The 18,682-nt window shown below is 59.5% G+C and overlaps 1 protein-coding gene across 8 annotated transcripts in view; it reads right to left on the bottom strand.

Annotated features, from left to right (window-relative positions):
• Positions 1-4,081: 4,081 nt before the first annotated feature.
• The window catches only part of RAB11FIP3 (RAB11 family interacting protein 3), an 84,789-nt gene continuing 70,188 nt past the window's right edge, over positions 4,082-18,682 (bottom strand). For all 8 annotated transcript variants that reach the window (XM_087449275.1, XM_087449277.1, XM_087449282.1 and 5 more), the window contains 8 exons: positions 15,822-15,915; positions 13,975-14,078; positions 10,078-10,218; positions 7,490-7,571; positions 6,488-6,625; positions 6,043-6,198; positions 5,745-5,885; positions 4,082-5,662 (listed from right to left, as the gene is read on the bottom strand). In XM_087449275.1, the coding sequence (XP_087305401.1) occupies positions 5,549-5,662; positions 5,745-5,885; positions 6,043-6,198; positions 6,488-6,625; positions 7,490-7,571; positions 10,078-10,218; positions 13,975-14,078; positions 15,822-15,915 (970 nt within the window). In that variant the 3' untranslated portion in view covers positions 4,082-5,548. The remainder of the gene's footprint in view (positions 5,663-5,744; positions 5,886-6,042; positions 6,199-6,487; positions 6,626-7,489; positions 7,572-10,077; positions 10,219-13,974; positions 14,079-15,821; positions 15,916-18,682) is intronic.

Here is an 18,682-nt window from a genome sequence, read left to right as displayed (position 1 = left end):
ACGAGGGGAACCGGCGTCTAACCGGGCCGTTGGGGGACGGAGTGAGACACAGTTCACGGAGGCTCAGCCCAGCCCCGAGGAAAGGAGCTCCTCAGGGGCCTCGGAGCAGACCTGCCCCGATCATGCAGAGCCTCCTTGGCTCAGTCCCTCCCTCGACGTTCCCTCTCGGCAGCCGCCAGACTGGCGGGTAGACCCTCTTCCAGGCCCCTCTGCCCTCTGTCGCCCAAATGCCCTTGGGTGTTGGCGGTTTATCCGCCGCACAGAGAGGCTGCAGAGTGGGACGCGGGGATGCTGAGGGCAGAGCCAAGGACTCGGGCATTCGGGGGCACGTGGGGGCCACGCAGAAGAAGGAGACGCAGAAGCAAGGCCCGTCCGCTGAGAGAGATCTGGGGAGAGTGTTTTGGTTGTCCAGTTCTGCCTGAGATCAAGTGGAATTGTACAGGTGGGAGGTTGCACGTTTGCCCCAGTGCCCAGAAAGTCTAAGCGGACCTCAGTAAGACCTACAGGGCAGGGTTCTGTTCCTGGGACAACACTGAAGCCCCAGGAAAACCTCCATCTTACTCTCCAGAGGCTGCAGCAGGGACACCTGTGTCCTCACTTAGTGGCTTGGGCTTTAGCTGCAGCCAAGAGAGCTGCTTCCTTTGCTCGGGCCACCAGCTGCCTGTGCAGACACAGGGTGTAGAGTGACTGGACCCACCCCCAACTGCATAAAGGTGACAACTAGCAGTCTCTGACCATATGTGGCTGTGGAATCACAAGACGAGGGAATCAAGGGCTGCTCCCAGTGGGGACTCAATGACCACAGGTCCCCTTCCCTCCCCAGCCCCTTTCCCTGCACACTGCCTGCGGTGGTTGTCAGGACTAGTGTCCACAGCCCTGTAACCTCCCGATCAGAGAGCTGAAGTTGAGCCTGGTGACCTGATGGCCGAGGTTCCTGCCTGCTCACTGCCGAGTTTTGCAGAGCCAGGCCCTACACAGGCAAGGAGAGAGCAGGAGCACCCCAGCTCTCCCCAGTAAGGGGCCAAGGCCTGTCGTGCGCGAGAAAGGCTAGTCAGCAGAAGAGGCCTTAGGAAGAGTTTCAAGGCTGCTCCCTGTCGGAAGAGGGAGCTAGAAGGAACAGGTTCTGTGTGCGGCTGGTGGCAGGAGGAGAAGGATCAGAGCAGCAAGACAAGGGATGCATCTGGAGTCCACCTGGGGTCCTCTTAAATATTCTGGGGCACACAGACGTACATTTAAATCATCATAAAGCAGAAGGTAAATGACTTTCGACCATCCAGACCGTCGGCCAGCGCCGTTCTGGATGATGACACAACCCCTCACAGCTAAAGAGGCAGGAGATAGCTGCCCCAAGTGAAGGAGAAGGGGTCGTGCGGCCACGCGGGAAGAGTCCCGTGCGAGGGGCGGGGGGCACCGGTTCCAGCATCCCCGTGCAAATCTCCCTCACGCCCACGCTGTTCTTGGCTTTGGGACACAGCAGTGGACAAGACCTACCCGCATGCCCTCTGGAGCAGAGATTCCAGTGGGATGAGGGCACAGGGACCCTCACTGGTGTGACAGGCACGCAGGAGCCAAGACCAGCAGGGGGGCTGAGGGCAGGACACACCTGTGCTCTGGCTGATTTTATGGAATGGCCCATAATCGCCCGCTTTGTGAACCCCCGTGCCTGGGTCAGAAAAGAGAGCAGACGCCCTCACAGGTAAAAGAAAGGGCTCTTCTCTGGGCCTCTGCCTCCTGGGTTCTGAACCACCAGCAGATGGACGGTACAGGCGCTGGGGCAGCTGGGCTGGGAGTGTAGACGGGCACCTTTCCTTTAGCGTGTACAGGCTGGAGCAGGCCTGAGCTGAGGCTGGGCAGTACATACAGGACAGGTGGAGGAACCAGGGGCCGGCCATACGCCTACCTGCCAGCGGCCTTCTTCCAGGGGAGGGGCAGAGCCTTGCTCTGTGCTTTTTCAGAAACGTGGAATTGACCAAAACCAAGCAAGTTCAAGCAGCGGCTCTCCAGCAACATTAGGAGCCAGCCTGAGACAGGATCCGCCTTGGGGGGCCTCTGGCCAGGCTGTTTCAGGGTTGGGGTAGAGGGACGCACTCATGCCTGGGGGGCGCAGGCCTCGACACTGTCCTCACGGGTCCCACCGCAGTGCCCTCCAGCACGCTCCCTGGGCCCCCTCCCACCCTGCCCTCTCCAGGCAGCCCTTCCTGGGCGGCAGCCGGGCACGGCCATTTCCATTTACAGTGGGTTCTCATCATGTGTGGGTGACTGCCTCCCCTTTGGGCTGGGGACCTCTGGGGGGCCCAGGCAGGGATCTCAGCATCAGCTGCTGGTGGGGCCGACTGGACAGTGGACCACCCCCCACATGTTTAAGAGTGGAAATGAAGCAGAGGGGCTGGCAGCCCCCTCCCTGTGGGAGCCGCCCTGCCCACTTGCAGCTCCTCCTCTTGGGCAGAGATGGGTCCCGTAGGCTACAGATGGACAGGCGCAGAGCAGGTGGGAGGGCAGGCATCGAAGCAGAGGCTCCCTCAGTGCAGCTGGGCTGGGGACAAGGCCCTCCCAGATCCCCACTGACCTTGTGAACCCGTGGCAGAGCTTTGGCGCCCCCCAGTGCTGAACGGGCCCTCTGCGCAGAGCCCCCCAGGAGCTGGGGGCTGAAGCCGGCACCCAGGCCCCAGCACCATGCTGCCCTCTCTGGCCACGGGGCCTGCAGGTCCCACCTGGTAAGGACTGGGCCCTGAAGGTGGCTGGGTGCAAGTCGCGCGAATGGACCTGATAACAAGAGGGTGTTGCCAGCCTCTTTGAGGTGCTACCCGCTCTGAGCACCAGGAGCACAGGGGGCCTGCCAGGTTCCACGTGCAGTGGCGCCCACCCCCACCCCCCCGCCCCGGGGAGTCCTAGTGGGGAGGGGGCTCAGGGCAGGAACTCCATCTTGGACATGGCCATACCCCTAGTCCTCCTCAGTGCTACCCAGTAGCGTCCAAGGCTCCCGGGCTGATCCTTCTGCCACACCCCAGCTGAGGGCGAGGCCTGGGGGCCCTGCTTGGTGCAGGCCAGGCCGTGTTCACTCATCACCGCCCTTGGGTTGTCAGCCCCGTGGGCAGCAGACCTGGGCTAAAGCTCTGTCTGCCAGGCGGGGTGGTCGGTGCGGGGTTCTCAGCCTCCCTGGGCCTCGATTTCCCCGTCTGTGTCTGGCGCGCAGGTGGCTCAGTGCGAGGGAGGCAGGCGATGCTCAGTTAGCCGCTTCTCCGGATGCCAGGGTGGCTGGGGGGGTCAAGTTTTGGAGACTTTCAGCTAACAACCCCCCCTTCAAATCAGATCTGGTCACTCACCCTTACAACCTTCTTGGTGGCAATGGCCTGTGGTGGCACCTGAGCTCTGCTCCCCGCCCCCGCCCTTGAAGCCCAATCCCTGGGTCCCTTGCCTTTTCTGTGCCTTCATCTGGGTTGCTCTGTGTGGGGCCCTTCCTTCATCCCTGACTGCACATCCCATGGAACCATCTTGTTCATGATGAGGCCCAGACTTGGGATGCTGCCCTCTGGGCCCAGCTGGCCTACCATGTGTCCTACCATGAACACACGGCTGCTGGAGCCCCACCATGTGGCCCCGCCCCAGGAGTGCCCCTTGGTCACCCTCTGTTGGGAGCCCAGCCTAGAGGTGCCATCCCAGGGCCTCCGGGGGGCTCACACCGAGGCCGGGAGGGGTCGGCCTGACCAGGTCTCCTGGTGTCTGACCTCAGATGGCACTTGGTCCCCACCCCCCAAATGCCTGGGGGTGCTGGGCCAGACCCACGGCACCACCTCCTGCCCCTTGTCGCCTGCAGAGGAAGGAGCCAGCCTCTGCGTGTGCAGCCACAGCTTCAGTCTGTGGGGAGACCACCCTGGCCTCGCCCTCCACATCGGGGCCACTGTCGCTCTGCCTGGAAGAGTCTTTCTGGAGGGGATGAAGACAGGGTCAGCATGAGGTCAGTGCTGGGTGTCTGTGTGAACAATTCTCCCCGCAATTGGTACTCACAACAACGCACCCCGAGGGATGCAGAGACAGCCCCGGCTGTCAGGGCGGGCTGGGTGCGGAAAGCAGAGTCTTGCGATTTATGATCAGACATATATATATATTTCATGTGTATACACCGATAGTTTTCTCTCTTGGAAGTATTAAAAAATTGATCAACCTTCAATCTATAAAAAATACCTACTCTACATGATAGAAAAATCTCTCCTCAAGTTTACACTGATTTACACCCCAGGCTTTCCCCAAAATGTACAATCCGAGGCAATGTCTTACATCTTGGTGTAGAAGGTGGGCCACACACGCCTGCACACACGCGCTCACTCACGCACACATACACGACCCGCACGCAGCAGTAGCCAGTCTGTGTGCGGGGTCTCGGCCCACCCAGAGCACCCGGAGGCGCCTGGCCGTGCTCAGGCTCAGGGGGCAGGCCCAGCAGCTGTGGAGGAGGCACTGCTGCTCCTGTGGTGCAGGCGCTGGGCAGGGCTTCCCCAAAGGAGTCCCACACCGCGGGAAGGCCTTGTTCTCTGTTCTTGATCTGTGCACTTGGAGAGCCTGCCCTGCCCTGCCTCTTGCAAAATGCACCTCAAGGAAGGACGACGACTTCTCATGACTGCCAACACCCAAAGGAAACGTGCTTCCAGACATTGGACTCTGGCCTCGGAAACCCAGATCTCTCCAGGGAGGGGAGGACTCCAGGAGGCCAGGAAGGCCACACCCATGGGGCGGCAGCACCTCGCCAGGCCTTGCCTGCACCCCGAGAGGGGGCCAGTAACATGCACCCGTCCACACAGCGCGCTCCACACAGTTACTCTCAAGTCCTGATTTCAGAGTGGGGACTCCTGCCCCAGCCCCCACAAGAGAGTCAGCCCCTGAGGATCAGTGCTGCAGGGGTCTGGCTGTGGGAACAGACACGTGGCCTAGAGTCCCCTGGACGTGACGCTGGACACAGGTGCCCCTTCTGGCTGGGTGATGGCCTGAGCAGCTCACGGAGACACAGATCAGTGCCAGTGAGACACGGCCCCAGGAAAGCTGGGGGGCCTGCAGCTCCCGGCCAGACCCTGACGTGCACTGACCTCGCCCACCTGTGCTTCCCACACCACCACGTCTGGAGCAAGGTGCTGGGGCCTCTACGCCATCCAAGTATGGCCGAGGCTCAGGCGGCACCAGGTCAGGGTGCCTGTGTGTAGGTGGCAGCAGCCCCGTGGGGACCCGTTTGCTTCCTTTCTTCCCTGACAGGGTGGGACAGCGGGAGGGTCTGCCACAAGGGAGGGAGCTCACCGCAGCCTGAGAAACCGTCCCCACATCTCTGCACAGAGAGGAGGGGGCAGCGGAAGGCGAGAGCCGAGAGCAGGCCCCACCCGCCCACACCTGCTGTGGGCTCCAGTCCCCGGGCCCCTTTTGCAGACCCATCTCTGTGCCCCAGCCCAGCTGCGTGCTCTGGGCTGGGTCTGCGTGGGGCCTGTCGGTCTCAGCCGTGTGTGCTGGGGCCATCTCCGGGGTGTTGGTAGAGTCCTGAATCCAGCCTAGGCTGGCCCTCCTGCCTCTACTTGACCTCCAGGATAGACGGGTTGGTCTCCATGATGGCCACGATGATCCTGTCAATGTAGTCCTGCAGGCGAAAGTTGATCTCCTCCTGCTTCTGAATCGCCTCCATGAGCTGTGGGAAGAGCAAGGGGTCAGTGCCGGGCATCCAGACTGTGGGCGTCTGTAGGTGGCCGGGCCCGGCGGGGGCATGTTACCTCGTCACGGGAGACCGAGCTGATCTCTGCAGCCAGGGACTCAGAGAAGGACGTGGAGAAGAGGTTCTTGGCGCCCTGGATGCTCAGGTTTATGATCTGCCCATTGAGCTCGTCATTCTGCTCCTTCAGGTTACGGTTGTCCTGCAGGGAAATGACAGCGTCACTCCTGGGGCTGTGGCCCCAGGGGCAACTGAGCCTGCAGAGGGAGGACCTCCGGCTCAGGCCCTTGGCATGCCCCTCTCCCCAGGCCGGCCCCTGAGAGCTTCTGCAGGGCTGTGGGGTGTCCACCCGTCCGCACCTGCTTCAGCCGGCGGACCTCCTGCTCCAGCTCACTCTCCCGCGTGCGGCTGTGGTACTCCTGCAGGCCTGTGCTGCTGCTGCGGCCCCGCCTCTGCTCTGCCTCCAGCTTGAAGAGCTGCAGGTGCTCCAGCTGCTTGCGCAGATCCTCGATCAGCTGCGGGCAAGCGCAGGGTGAGCAGGGCTCCGGGGGCAGCGAGCGTTAGCCCAGCCCTCAGCTTCAGGACCTCAGGGGGTCTGGAGGCCATTTCTAGGGAGGATGATGACACCACACTTCCAGACGCCACCATGTGCCCGGCACCCGTGCCTAGCACGACACAGTTAAAAGCGGTCTCGGGACACAAGGGGCATGGCCGTGGGTCCCCAGCTCACTCCAGGGGCCCAGGGTTGCGGGTCCCGCCCCTGCTGCGGGAGCTGGCTGCAGGACAGCAGGGCGCCGTGCTCACCTCCTGGGTCGCCTCCTTGTCCCTCTGGAACTGGTGCCTCTCGTGACTCAGCCTGTCCCCCAGCTTCCTCCTGTTCTCCTGCTCGTCGCTGAGCCGCAGCGACAACTCCTCTATCTCATCCAGCAGCTTTTGCTTCTCCTGCAAGAATGAAACACTCGCCCTGGACACACTTCACCTGCCCCCGTCCACAGCTTTCCTCAGCTGTCCCTGCCCTGACCGTCTCAGTCCACTGCCATCCACGGGGCTGTGTCTGACCTTCCTGTCACGGCCAAGGTGGCACATGTGGGCACAGTGCTCTCAGGGCCTGCGCCTGCTCCCACGCGGCAGGTGGGCCTAGGGTGCTCTGTGTGGGGTGTCCTGCAAGCCACAGGGACTATTTCTCGGGGAGGCAGGGAAGGAAGGACCTATGAGAGCCGGACCCAACCCGCAGCCGCTCAGCTGGAGTCACTCAGAGGAGCTGGAGCCCAAGCAGTCTTGGATGTCTTCGGGGTTCAGAGCTTCCCCGGGGACACATAGTAGGGACGGGAGGATGGGGGAGGAGAGGACCCTCAGTGAACGTCTGCAGAACAGGGCACGAGAGGTCCTGCTGAAGTTGGCCCTTCAAGGACATCATCCTTGGATTCAGAGCATGGGTTAACATAAGCGTGAACCTCTGGGCCCAAGGATCCCACGTCTGTGGGAAAGCTGGGAAGCCAGGCAGGGTCCAACGCCTTCCAGCGAAGGGCAGCTGGCCCAAGCTCCCCTGTTCCCTCAGACATGGGGCCCAGTGGGGCCCAGTGTCATCAGCTCGCTCTTTGGAGCAGCACCAGCTGCACCCCTGCAGACTCATCGGCCAGTTGTGTGGCTGCCCCACTTTGAAGACCCTCTCTCGGCACATCCCAATCCCCCAACAGGCGTCAGGTGCAGAGGGTGGCGGAAAGCCCTTGAACTGGCTGGCTGACCTCAGCGCCCCCGCAGTGCAGGGCCTGGCCCACCGCTCAGAGCTCCTGGCTGGCAGCTCACCTCCTCCAGGCGTTCGATGTTGGCCTTCAGACAGGGTGTGCAGGACCTCAGCTCGCTGTTCTCCTCATCCAGCTGCTGCAGCCTAGGACACAGAACAAGGCTGGGACCTGCTCCCCAGGAACTACACCTCCTCAGGGCAAGAGAGGCCCAGCATCTGGGAAACCTCACTAGAGGCCACCTGGGGATGCACAGAGGCCACCCCCCAATGCCCATGGCCCGGCCTTATGCACTTGGGTTTGGGGTAATTTTAGGTTTACAGAAATGCTGCAGACATGGTGCAGGGTCCCTGTGGACCCCGGCCCCTCTTGGCTTCCCCTTGTGGCATCTGCTCCTCTGGTGTGTTCGTCACGGCCCACACACCCACATGGGACACACCAGTCACCAAACCACAGACTCCACTCGGCCTTTCCCCCGAGGCCCCCTCCGTCCAGATCCCTCCCGGGACCACAGTGCACTCAGTCGTCACATCTCCTTGTCCCCTCTGGACTGTGGCAGTCTCCCAGACTCTCCTGGTTGTTCATGGCCTCGACCATATTGAGCAGTTCTGGTCCTGTATTTGGTAGAGTGTCCATGAATCAGGTTTGTCTGCTGTTTCCTCATGATCAGGCGGGTTGTAGGTTTGGGAAGAATCCCACAGTGAGATGCTTCTCATCACCACATCAGGGGCACCCGAGTCCACAAGACTCATCCCGGGTCATGCTGACCCGGATCACCTGGTCAAGGTCTGTCTGCCAGGTGTCTCCTCTGTCAAGTTCTACTTTTTTTTTTTAAAGAGATGATTTTTTTTTTTTGAGGAAGACTGGCCCTGCGCTAACATCTGTCGCCAATCTTCCTCTTCTTTTTTTTTTCTCCCCAAAGCCCCAGTACATAGCTGTGTGTCACAGTTGTAGAGCTGTAGTTCTTCTATGTGGGACGCCGCCCACAGAGAAGGCATGGCTTGATGAGCAGTGAGTAGGTCCACACCCAGGATCCGAACCAGCAAACACCAGGCTGCCGAAGCAGAAGGCGCGAACTTAACGGCTAAGCTACCAGGCCGGCCCCACTACTTCTCTTTCTTTTTGCTGAGGAACACTGGCCCTGAGCTAACGTCTGGGCCGATCTTCCTCTACTTTGTATGTGGGATGCTGCCCACAGCATGGCTTGATGAGCAGTGTGTAGATCCACACCCAGGATCTGAACCCGTGAACCCCGGGCCTCTGAAGTGGAGCACGTGAACTTAACCACTATGCCACCGGGCTGACCCCCTCAAGTTCTACTTTTCCCATCCATTCTGTTGTCTGGAAGCCAGACACCAAATCCAGCCCACACTCCAGGGAACAGGAGGACTCACTGTCACCCCCCAGAGGGAGCATCTCCGTGTATTATTTGGAATTCCTCTGTAAGGAAGAATTGCATCTTCTCCCCATTTATTTATCAGTCATCACATTTACACTTCAGGTTATGGTCCAGCGCTCTCACTTACTCTGGTGGTTCTTTCTGCTGGTCTCCTGCATCCCTGTGACCTGCCCCGTCACTGTGTGCTCAAGCACTTCCCTCTTTCTGGTGCCACAGGACGCTCCAGGCTCCGTTGGGTTTTGCCCTGTCCCAGCCACAGCCTCAGCCCCTTTTTCAGGAGCCCTGGTTCCTTCCATAATCCAGCTGTCCTCACATCCCCTGACTCTGCAGTGCCCCTTACTGCCCACCACAAGGGGTTGACCTGCTGTCCTGGCTGTCTGGGCCTGGCTATCCCAGGTGGCGAAACCCCACTGCACCTGCAAGCGAGGTGGCCTCCCCGTCCAGGGTGACCCTGGCACCGCTCTGCGTGCAGCCCCTCCTGCCATCCCACTTCTGAAAATGCCCAGGAGCTCTTCTTGGATCAAGTCGAGTGTATCTTTCAGCTTTGAGAACGGGGAGGAGCACGAGATTCAGAACCTAGAGTCCTCCTTCACGGACATGAAACTGCCCTCTGAATTCCAGCAGTGGTGCAGCTCAGCTAAAAAGGCTCTGTGAAGTGCCCCTCCCTCACCCCCACTCAGAGGGGCTCAGGGGATGACGGGTGGGAACTTGCAGATGACCTTTGACCATTTCTCTGCCAACGACAGTCACATCATCTGCGGGTCTTCTTTTCAGGACACTCGCCTGCAGGTGTAACTGGACAGTCCACCGCCCTCCACCCTACGTCCAGGTTGGAAATGCTGTTGCGCGAGCAGCACACGCTGGTGCCTGCGTGGCATGTTTTACACAGAGAGCCTCCCATCCCCTTGCTCTCCCCTCCTTTCCTGACTCATTGAAGGCTTATGCCTCCAGGTGAGCGTAAAGGCAATCTTGTCAAGTTGCCTTAAAAAGACAGACAATTCGATTGGGATGACACAGGCTAGAGAGAGGTTTAGAGAAACGGACATCCGCGTATCATAAGTCTTTGAATTCACATCTTTTGTGGCCTCTAATAGAGTTTTACAGTTTTCTTCACAGGGATTTTCCACTTTTTCTCAAATCAGATTTACTCCTAGACGTTGTACCTTCCGGTGGTGGGTGGGGCTGTTGTTACGAAAGCGTCCATCGTGTTTTCTCGCTGACTGTTCTGGAAAGTCGCGGCGGCCTTGCCCTACCTGGCCTGCAGGTTCTCGATCTCGATGCTCTTCTCTCTCTCCATCTTGCACAGGAGGTCCTTCTGCCTCCGCGTCTCCTCCAGGACCATCTCGCAGGCTCTCAGCTCCTGCTCCTTCAGCTGCTCCTCAAGGGCATTGGCTCTGCAGAGGCAAAGGGCAGGAGGTGAGAGACCGTCTGCCCTTCCCACCAGCGCCTGAACCTGCATCAAGGACCTCCAGAGAGCCTGCCCTCCCTGGAGGAGAGACAGGAAGGACAGAGACTTCCCACCCGCAGCTCTGGTCCAGGGCAGTTCTGAAGCAGGGGACGCACCCCCCCCCCCACAGCCCCCGCCCCCCCACACCGAGGGTGCCAGGGGCTTCAGAAACACACAGTCGTGACGGCAAGGACAGTATCCACGTCCTCAGACGGAGGCTCATCACATCACGGCCTGCACCCACAGTTACCACCTGCTCACTGTGTGTGGACACAAGCTGACCAGGTGCCCACCCCGGGGACCCTACACTGACACTCCAGGCTGGGGACCTGGTGTACAGAGCAGCTGCACCCAGGTCACCCATGGCAGAGGTAAGGGCAGGTGTCAGCAAGGACACGGGACAAAGGGAATGCTCACATGGGGGCCCTGACTCCAGCCCCTTCCCAGACCAGCACACCTGCCTGCAGGAGACAGAAAGTGACCATGCCAAAGAGAAGGGCTCCAGGCCCTGCCGTGGCCAGCACAGCCCATGGTCCCGAGCTGTCCGTGCACACAGGGCCTCTCATCTGCTCTTTGGAGCCTCACACTTGAGAGTGAATGGACGGCCAGAGACCACCAGACACCACAGGAGAGCTCTTCCCTCCAAGGAAACAGGTCATGCAGGAGAGGAGCGCAGGGAGAACCGCGTTACTGACCCCGCAGAGCGAGGCCCACACCCACGAGACAGGAGCGATGCTCTGCAAGGAACCCTCAGAAGCTACAACTACGAGAAGAAAGAATGTGAAACTCAACAGAAGAGGTGAAGGAGAAAACCAAGGATATTACATAAAAAAAGAAAAAAGATGGAGTTAGAGAACAGAGAAGTAAAGAAAGTGAGAGAAAGGCCTCAAGGATCTAATGTTTGATTAACACAAGTTCAGACAGGCAAGAAAATGGAAGAAACTGTATAGAGGAATAATTCTAGAAATCTTCCTGAAGCCGAGGGACACGTTTTCCAGACTGAAAGCTTGGAAACCATGTGCCCAGCACAGGAAACACTGAGAGACCTGTGTCCAAGGTGAGAATAAGGCTGCAGCCCCCGGTGGCAGCACGGTTCAGAGGCACGGGGCTCGCCTTCAACCAGAATGCCACACCCCCAGCCACACTGTCACCCGTGGGGGACAACACACATTTTCAGACACACCAGGTCTCCAAGAGCTGTCTCCTGTGTACCCTCTCTTCTGGGCAGGGATCGGGGTATTCTCCTCAGAAAATGAGTAAGCAAAAAAAGAAGAAAACGTGGGATCCAGAAAATAAGAAACCCAACACAGAGAAAGTGTGTGGGATTCCTAGGATGGTGGGCAAAGGAGAACAGCTGTGCAGCAGGGCTGGCGTAGGCTGACGGTATTAAAAATGGAAACATCTAGAACAGCAGCAGAAGCATGTAGTTGAGGAGAACTTGGGCAGGCAGCAGAGGAAACATCCACAGGAGCTGGACGTGGCTCCCGGGGGCTGGGAACTGGCTGCAGGCAGGGTGAGGCCCCGAGGGGGCCTGTCCACCATGTCCATGCGTAACTGATGAATCCCGTCACGCCGGACAAACCTCACTGTCAGCTTGAGAAGGGCTGGTGACCCACCAGGTTCCCTGGACGAGGACAGTGAGGGGGGTAATGTCATCTCCGCGGATGCGGCGGATGCTTAGTGCAGCTGGAGCCCGAGCCCCTCTGTGAACATGGCTGACCACCCCGCTCTGCAGCAGGGCCGGGCAGGCCCTCCCATGAAGACCAGGGGGCAGGCTACCACCATGCCCAGGGTCTTGACTGCGACTACTTGGTATAAACAAGTACGAGGGTACTTGTTTATATTGTTACAGCCATGTGCCAGCCCTGCCCACAGTAAGAGGAGGCATCCCAATTCTCAGCATCCACAGAGCAGACTGACCTTCTGACACTGCGGGACAGCTGGGGAGGTCAATACCGCCCGGGACGGGAATGTCACGCAGGAGTCAGGCATCCCCGGGAGCCTTGCGATGGCCTGGTCATGACGCAAGTACCATGTGAGTGTGTGTGCGGGCCTGGTCACAACGTGAGTACCCTGTGACTGTGTGCAGGCCTGGTCACAACTCGAGTGCTCTGTGTGTGTGTGTGCGTGCGCGCGGGCCTGGTCACGACGCGAGTACCGTGTGTCTGTGTGTGGGCCTGGGTCACGACGCAAGTACCGTGTGTGCACGCACGCGTGCAGGCCTGGTCACAATGCGAATACCGTGTGTGTGCACGTGCGGGCCTGGTCACGACGCGAGTACCAAGTGTGTGTGTGTGTGGACCTGGTCACAACGCGAGTACCGAGTGTGTGTGTGTGTGCAGGCCTGGTCACAACGCGAGTACCGTGTGTGTGTGTGTGTCTGGGTCTGGATCTGGGTCACGATGCAAGCACCATGTGAGTGTGTGTGGGCCTGGGTTACGACGTGAGTACCGCGCGTGTGTGTGTGCAGGCCTCATCACGACGTGATTACCATCTGAGTGTGTACAGGCCTGGGTCCGGTGCGGTTCAGAGCGCTCGAAGTCCACCTGCTCGGGTCGTGGGTGAGAAACTGAGGCTACATGGGGCGCGGACCTGGCCTGAGGTCATGGGGTGTGTGGCAGAGCCAGGCTTGGGCCCCGGCAGCCTGACCAGGACAGAACCTCTTGCGTAGATCCCACACACACGTGCTTCACGCCTCTCTCACACCCCTCGGGCCTCCCCACGGCCTCGTCCCTACAAGGCTGTTTGTGCCCCCCCAGCACCCAGCTGCACGCGGGCACGGCCTGGAGAGCTGCCGCTCCTGCCAAGCATGCCCTACTCTGTACAAGAAGATATCACTGCAAACTGGGCGCGAGGCTACGCGACATGACTGCTTTCAAGATGTCGAAGATCATGGTATTCCACGAAACGTCTACCAAACAGGAGTGGGGAAAGCGGCCCACTCTCTCTGTGCAAACATTCTCCCCCTTTCGTGCATCCATTCTCTCTGCCTTAGCGCTCTCGCCAAGTCAGAATGAGACTGCGCGGCCCGTCTTGTACTCAGCAGCCCACTCCTTTCTCGCTTCAAGGATGGGTCCAGCTCCCAAGGGCAGGGAGCTCTGGAGACACTGGTCCCCCATTAAAGCCCCCAGTTGCTGTCTCTGAGGCCCTGGGGAATCACCTAAGCCCCCGAGCCTCAGTTTGCTCCTCTGTAAGATGGCACAGAAGCAGCGCCTGCCTCTCAGGGAGGTCGTCAAGATGAAACGAGACGATGGAAGTGCAGTGAGCTGAGCACAGCCGCTGTCCAAGCGAACACACCCATCGAGGAAAGAGCAGTGTTGGGACTGTTTCCTCAGGACGGCCTCTCAGAGTGGGGGCACAAGTTGGAGGCCCCCACAGCAGGATCCCAGCGCACCTTTCCCTACGCGACCTCTGCTGCGCCGGAGCCCACGCTTCTGCCAGGCGCTCCACGCGCGCGGTGTGGGTGCTGGCCTCCCCCTTTCCTCTGGGGCCCTGTGCGTGCGGGGCAGAGCACCAAGTACACGCTCAGAAGGCCACCTGGCACCATCCCAAGTGGGCTCCCAGCAGCTGGATGGAGAGGCAGCTCCAGGTGAGAGCCAGACCTCTGTGTGGCAGCAGGGACCCCGCCTTGTGAGGTGAAGAGAATGAGAAGGGGCAGGGTCACGCACCACAGCACCAGGAGGCCTCGCTGCCACGTGCTCACCTGTGCACCAGCTGGAGGTTCTCCTGCCTCAGCCGGCTGTGCTGCTCCCCGTTGGCAACCGTGTCCTTCTCCAGCTCTGACACCCGCTTCTCCAGGAAGACAACCTTGGGAGTGAGACAGTGGCTTGAGAATCAAGGAGGCGGGAGAGTCTGCACTCCCAGATGGACTGCTTAGGAGGCAGCGTCCACGAGGCTGCAGTTGGGTCCATCTCGTTTGTGGACTGTCCTCATAAGCAAGGGGTGCAGCCCCACAGGCATCAGTAAGTCATGGGGGAGCACACTATGGCCTCAGAACCACAGATGGCACCAGGGGCCCCGAGGGTGCCTTTGTGACGAGGCTGCGATGGCGCATGGGGCAGTGAAGCTCCTGGGCCCCACAAGCAGGGGCCTCTGCTCTGCTAGACCCAGCCCAGGGAGGTGGCACATGCTGGCGGACTTCAAGGACAGAAAGGCCTGGGGTTTGGTCCCTTCCTCCTCAGGGAGCTCACTACTTAGATGAGAGACAGATACCCACACAGGTGGTAGGAGGAATGAAAGCCATGCCCTCTGTGAGAGCTAGCGAGGGCTCTACAGAGCATGAGATGCAGGAGGTACTCTAGAGAGGAGGTCCAGAAGGGGGTGAGGGGGTACAGGAGGAGGTGGGGGGACAGGGAGGTAAGGGAGAACAGGAGGAGGTGAGGAGAACGGGAGGAGGTGAGGAGGAGGTGAGGGGACAGGAGGAGGTGGGGAGGAAGGGAGGAGGTGAGGGACGGGAGGAGGTGAGGGACGGAAGGAGGTGAGGGGACGGGAGGAGGTGAGGGGATGGGAGGAGGTTGGGGAGACAGGAGGAGGTGGGGAGGAAGGGAGCAGGTGAGGGGACGGGAGGAGGTCAGGGGACGGGAGGAGGTGAGGCGATGGGAGGAGGTTGGGGCGACAGGAGGAGGTGGGGAGGAAGGGAGGAGGTGGGAAGGAAGGGAGGAGGTGAGGGGACGGAGGAGGAGGTGAGGGAGGATGGGAGGAGAGGGAGACAGGACAAGGGGGAGGACAGGAGGAAGTGAAGGGACAGGAGGAGGTGAGGGCACAGGAGGAGATGAGGTGGGATGGGAGGAGGTGAGGGGGCACGGGAGGAGGGGGACAGAACAAGGAGGGGAAAGGAGGAAGTGAAGGGACAGGAGGAGGTGAGGGGGATGAGAAGAGGTGAGGGGATGGGAGGAGGTGGGGAGGACATGAGGAAATGAAGGGACAGGAGGAGGTGAAGGGGGATGGGAGGAGGTGAGGGGGATGGGAGGAGGTGAGGGGGACGGGAGGAGTGGGAGACGGGACAAGGGTAGGAGGACAGGAGGAGGTGAGGGAGATAGGAGGAGGTGAGGAGGGACAGGAGGAAGGGGATGGGACAAGAAGGGGAGGACAGGAGAAATTGAAGGGACACGAGGAGGTGAGGGCACAGGAGGAGGTGAGGTGGGATGGGAGGAGGTGAGGGGGACGGGAGGAGGGGGAGACAGGACGGGGGGAGAGGAAGTGAAGGGACAGAAGGAGGTGAGGGGGATGGGAGGAGGTGAAGGGGGACGGGAGGTGAGGGGACGGGAGGAGGTGGGGAGGACAGGAGGAAATGAAGGGACAGGAGGAGGTGAAGGGGGATGGGAGGAGGTGAGGGGGATGGGAGGAGGTGAGGGGGACGGGAGGAGGTGGGGACAGGACAAGGGGGGAGGACAGGAGAAAGAGAAGGCACAGGAGGAGGTGAGGGAGGATGGGAGGTGAGGGGACGGGAGGAGGTGGGGAGGAGGTGAGGGCACAGGAGGAGGTGAGGGGGCAGGTGAGATGGGCTATGTTACCCAGGCATGGCCCTCCGGCCCCCTGCCCAGGGCCTACCTTGTCAGCAATGTCCTCTTCCATGCCCTCCATGGGGTCTGGGGGAGGGTCCTGCAGGGCCTCCATGGTCAGGGCTCCCGACTGGTGCAGGTGCCTGTGGAGAAGAGACAAGAGCCCGGTCCAGAGCAGGCCCTTAGGCAGAACCAAGAGAGAAAGGAAGCGGGAAGGGCCCGTGACTTAAAACACCAGCATTCCCAGGTCAGGCTGAGAAACAAACCCCGGAGTGACCAGCAAAGGGAGTTCCGGCCAGGATGCCGCTCCCGAGGGGCCAGGGTGAGCCAGCGGCTGCACTCTGTGGCTGCAGAGGACGCTCTGCTCTTTGGAGCCCGACAGGCCAGGCCTCCTTCCCCACCAGCTAATGGGGCGAGGGTACTTTGTACTCAGGCAGTAAAACGCGACGTCGCACCTCCCTGTGATAATGAAACACTCTCATCTTCTGCCGGAGGCCCCTGGAACACTCATTAGGATCATGACTCCTACACAACATCACCTACATGCGTTCCTGACACTCGATTTTCAGAGGTTCTCCCTGCAGCAGTCACGGTGAGAGATCAGTGGTCTCGCTGGGGGTCACACCCAGGGCATCGCCCGAAGTCTCTCTCGGGGGCGAGCTCGGGAAGGCGCACAGGCGTGACTGTCCTCTGCGGCAGCAGCTCCATGCACCAGCGCTGGTGGACAAAGGTCTCCAGCCCCATGGGCCGTGTCGGGTGCTGTGCAACCCAGGCCTCAGGTGGACACTGGCCCCCGCGGTCCTGGGAAAGCCCCTGGGGCTCCACACCCTCAGAGCTCCTCCCTTCACGCCTCAGCCATTGGTGCCTTAGCAGGTGCTCAGCGAACACACGTTCAGAGTCACCCTAGAGACAGTCTTGTCAGTTGTGGTGACACCGTACCAGCTCTAGTTTACCTGGAGTATGTAAAACTCGCCGAGATTTGTGCAGAGCCAGCAGAAGTCTGCATGTACCAACCCAGGCTCTGAGTGTGACAGCCTGATGCTCAAAGCTGTGTGACCTTGAGAAAGCCACTCACCCACTCTGAACCTTATTCTCCTATACACTGCAGGATATTATGAGGTTCAAATGAGGTTATATATATGAACAGCTCCAATAAGGACATAGTACACAGTAAGAATTCAATAAACTGTTACTAGAACTTACATTCAAGGTTTCTACATTATCAAATGTATGAAGTTCAATTTCATTTTTCGTACTGACTGGGCTTGTATATTTCTTAAATTTTTTTTTTTAATTTTATTTATTTATTTTTTCCCCCAAAGCCCCAGTAGATAGTTGTATGTCATAGCTGCACATCCTTCTAGTTGCTGTATGTGGGACGCAGCCTCAGCATAGCTGGACAAGCAGTGCGCCAGTGCACGCCCGGGATCCGAACCCAGGCCGCCAGCAGTGGAGCGCGCGCACTTAACCGCCAAGCCACGGGGCCGGCCCCTCTTAAATTTTTTTTCCAGAAATGTTCTAAGGGGAACAGAAAAGAGGGCAACGTCACCCTCAGGGACCACGAGGCCCCTGCATGTGCCCTGGGTGGGACAGGTGAGCACCTTTCTGTGGATTTCATCTGATTCTCTGAAGGGCACAAACCCAAAGGGCAGGAGGGTGCGCAGGCCATCACGTTCTCGTCTGATCGCTGCTCTTACATGCCCATGACCTTGACCCTAAATGTGAGCTCCTGATGCCACTGTTGGGGCAGGAAGCTGCCCACCCCAGGAGGGGCCACGGCCTGGGACTTGTTACTGGATCCTGAGCTCCCGTCAGGGCCTCTGGGTGCTTTTGAAGGGCTGAACCTGGGGACGGGGAGGTCGTGCCCAGTCCCCAAACACCCAGCATGTGGCCTCAGCATGTGGCCACTCAGGGTGAGGCCAGGGTTCCTCGGCACGGTCGGGGGGGGCTTATTTATTGAAACCCACCCCCACTCAGGAGACCCACGAGGAGAAGGGGCTGTGGGAAGTGCCCGATCCACCCCAAGGGAGGCAGGTGAAGTCTGGCAGGTAGGCAGCAGGCACCTGACCACACTGTCATCCGACCTGAGACCTGCCTGTAGGGGGCGCTGCCAGCCCTGCGAGGGTCCCTCAGGCATGTCCTCCCATCCTGAGGTGGCTCTGTGCCGGTGCCTCAGGGTCCTCGCGTGCACACCAACCCCAGAGCCATTTCCACACAGGCTGGGCACCCAGCCAGGTCACAGAGCCAGAGCTGGCGGCTCTGAAACCCACAGTCCAGCCACCGTGCCACATGCAAAGGGACATTACACTGTAAGAGTGAGATTACAACAGCCGTTCCGAGTCTCTTTAGAAGTCTGGTGGCAGTCTTAAGGACAAAACGGCAGCAGATCAAAACTGCATCTATACCTGTGTGTACAGACTACAGAACTGCCTCTGTCTGTAAACTAACCACAGGCACCTGCAGACCGGGCTTCTTCACACCAAAGGGTGTCTGTGAAGAAAGGTTCAACTCGCAGAGGGCGTTTCAACACAGGCCCAGGTCCGTCCATGTCCCCTACGTGGGGGCTGAGAGCAGACAACTAAGCCAGGTGTCTACCTTCGTTGGTTTCACCAGCTGTGGCCTGTCTGGGGTACAAGATGGGAGTGAGAAGAAAAGTGATGCTAAAACCATCATCAAAGTGTGGTCAGGAATTAATATTACATTCCTGAGAGCTTTTCTAGAAGAGGTGATGGAGAAAACAAGTGGAAAAGGTGGACTGATGATGATGTTCACCTCTGCCTCCTCTGGATCCTAAGCCGTAAAGATGACAGAAAAAGAAAACCAAAGGTTTACATCCTCAAGGACAAAGAGGAGAAGAGGAGCCAGCACCAGAAAAGAAACGTCACAGGCACTGGACCCTGGAAAGCAGAG

This window comes from Ceratotherium simum, chromosome 26, assembly GCF_057802395.1.
Source record: "Ceratotherium simum simum isolate JZ-2026a chromosome 26, ASM5780239v1, whole genome shotgun sequence".
NCBI classification, from domain to species: Eukaryota; Metazoa; Chordata; class Mammalia; order Perissodactyla; family Rhinocerotidae; genus Ceratotherium; species Ceratotherium simum.
Note: the sequence above shows the minus strand (reverse complement) of the source record. Positions and strands in the feature narration are given on the sequence as shown.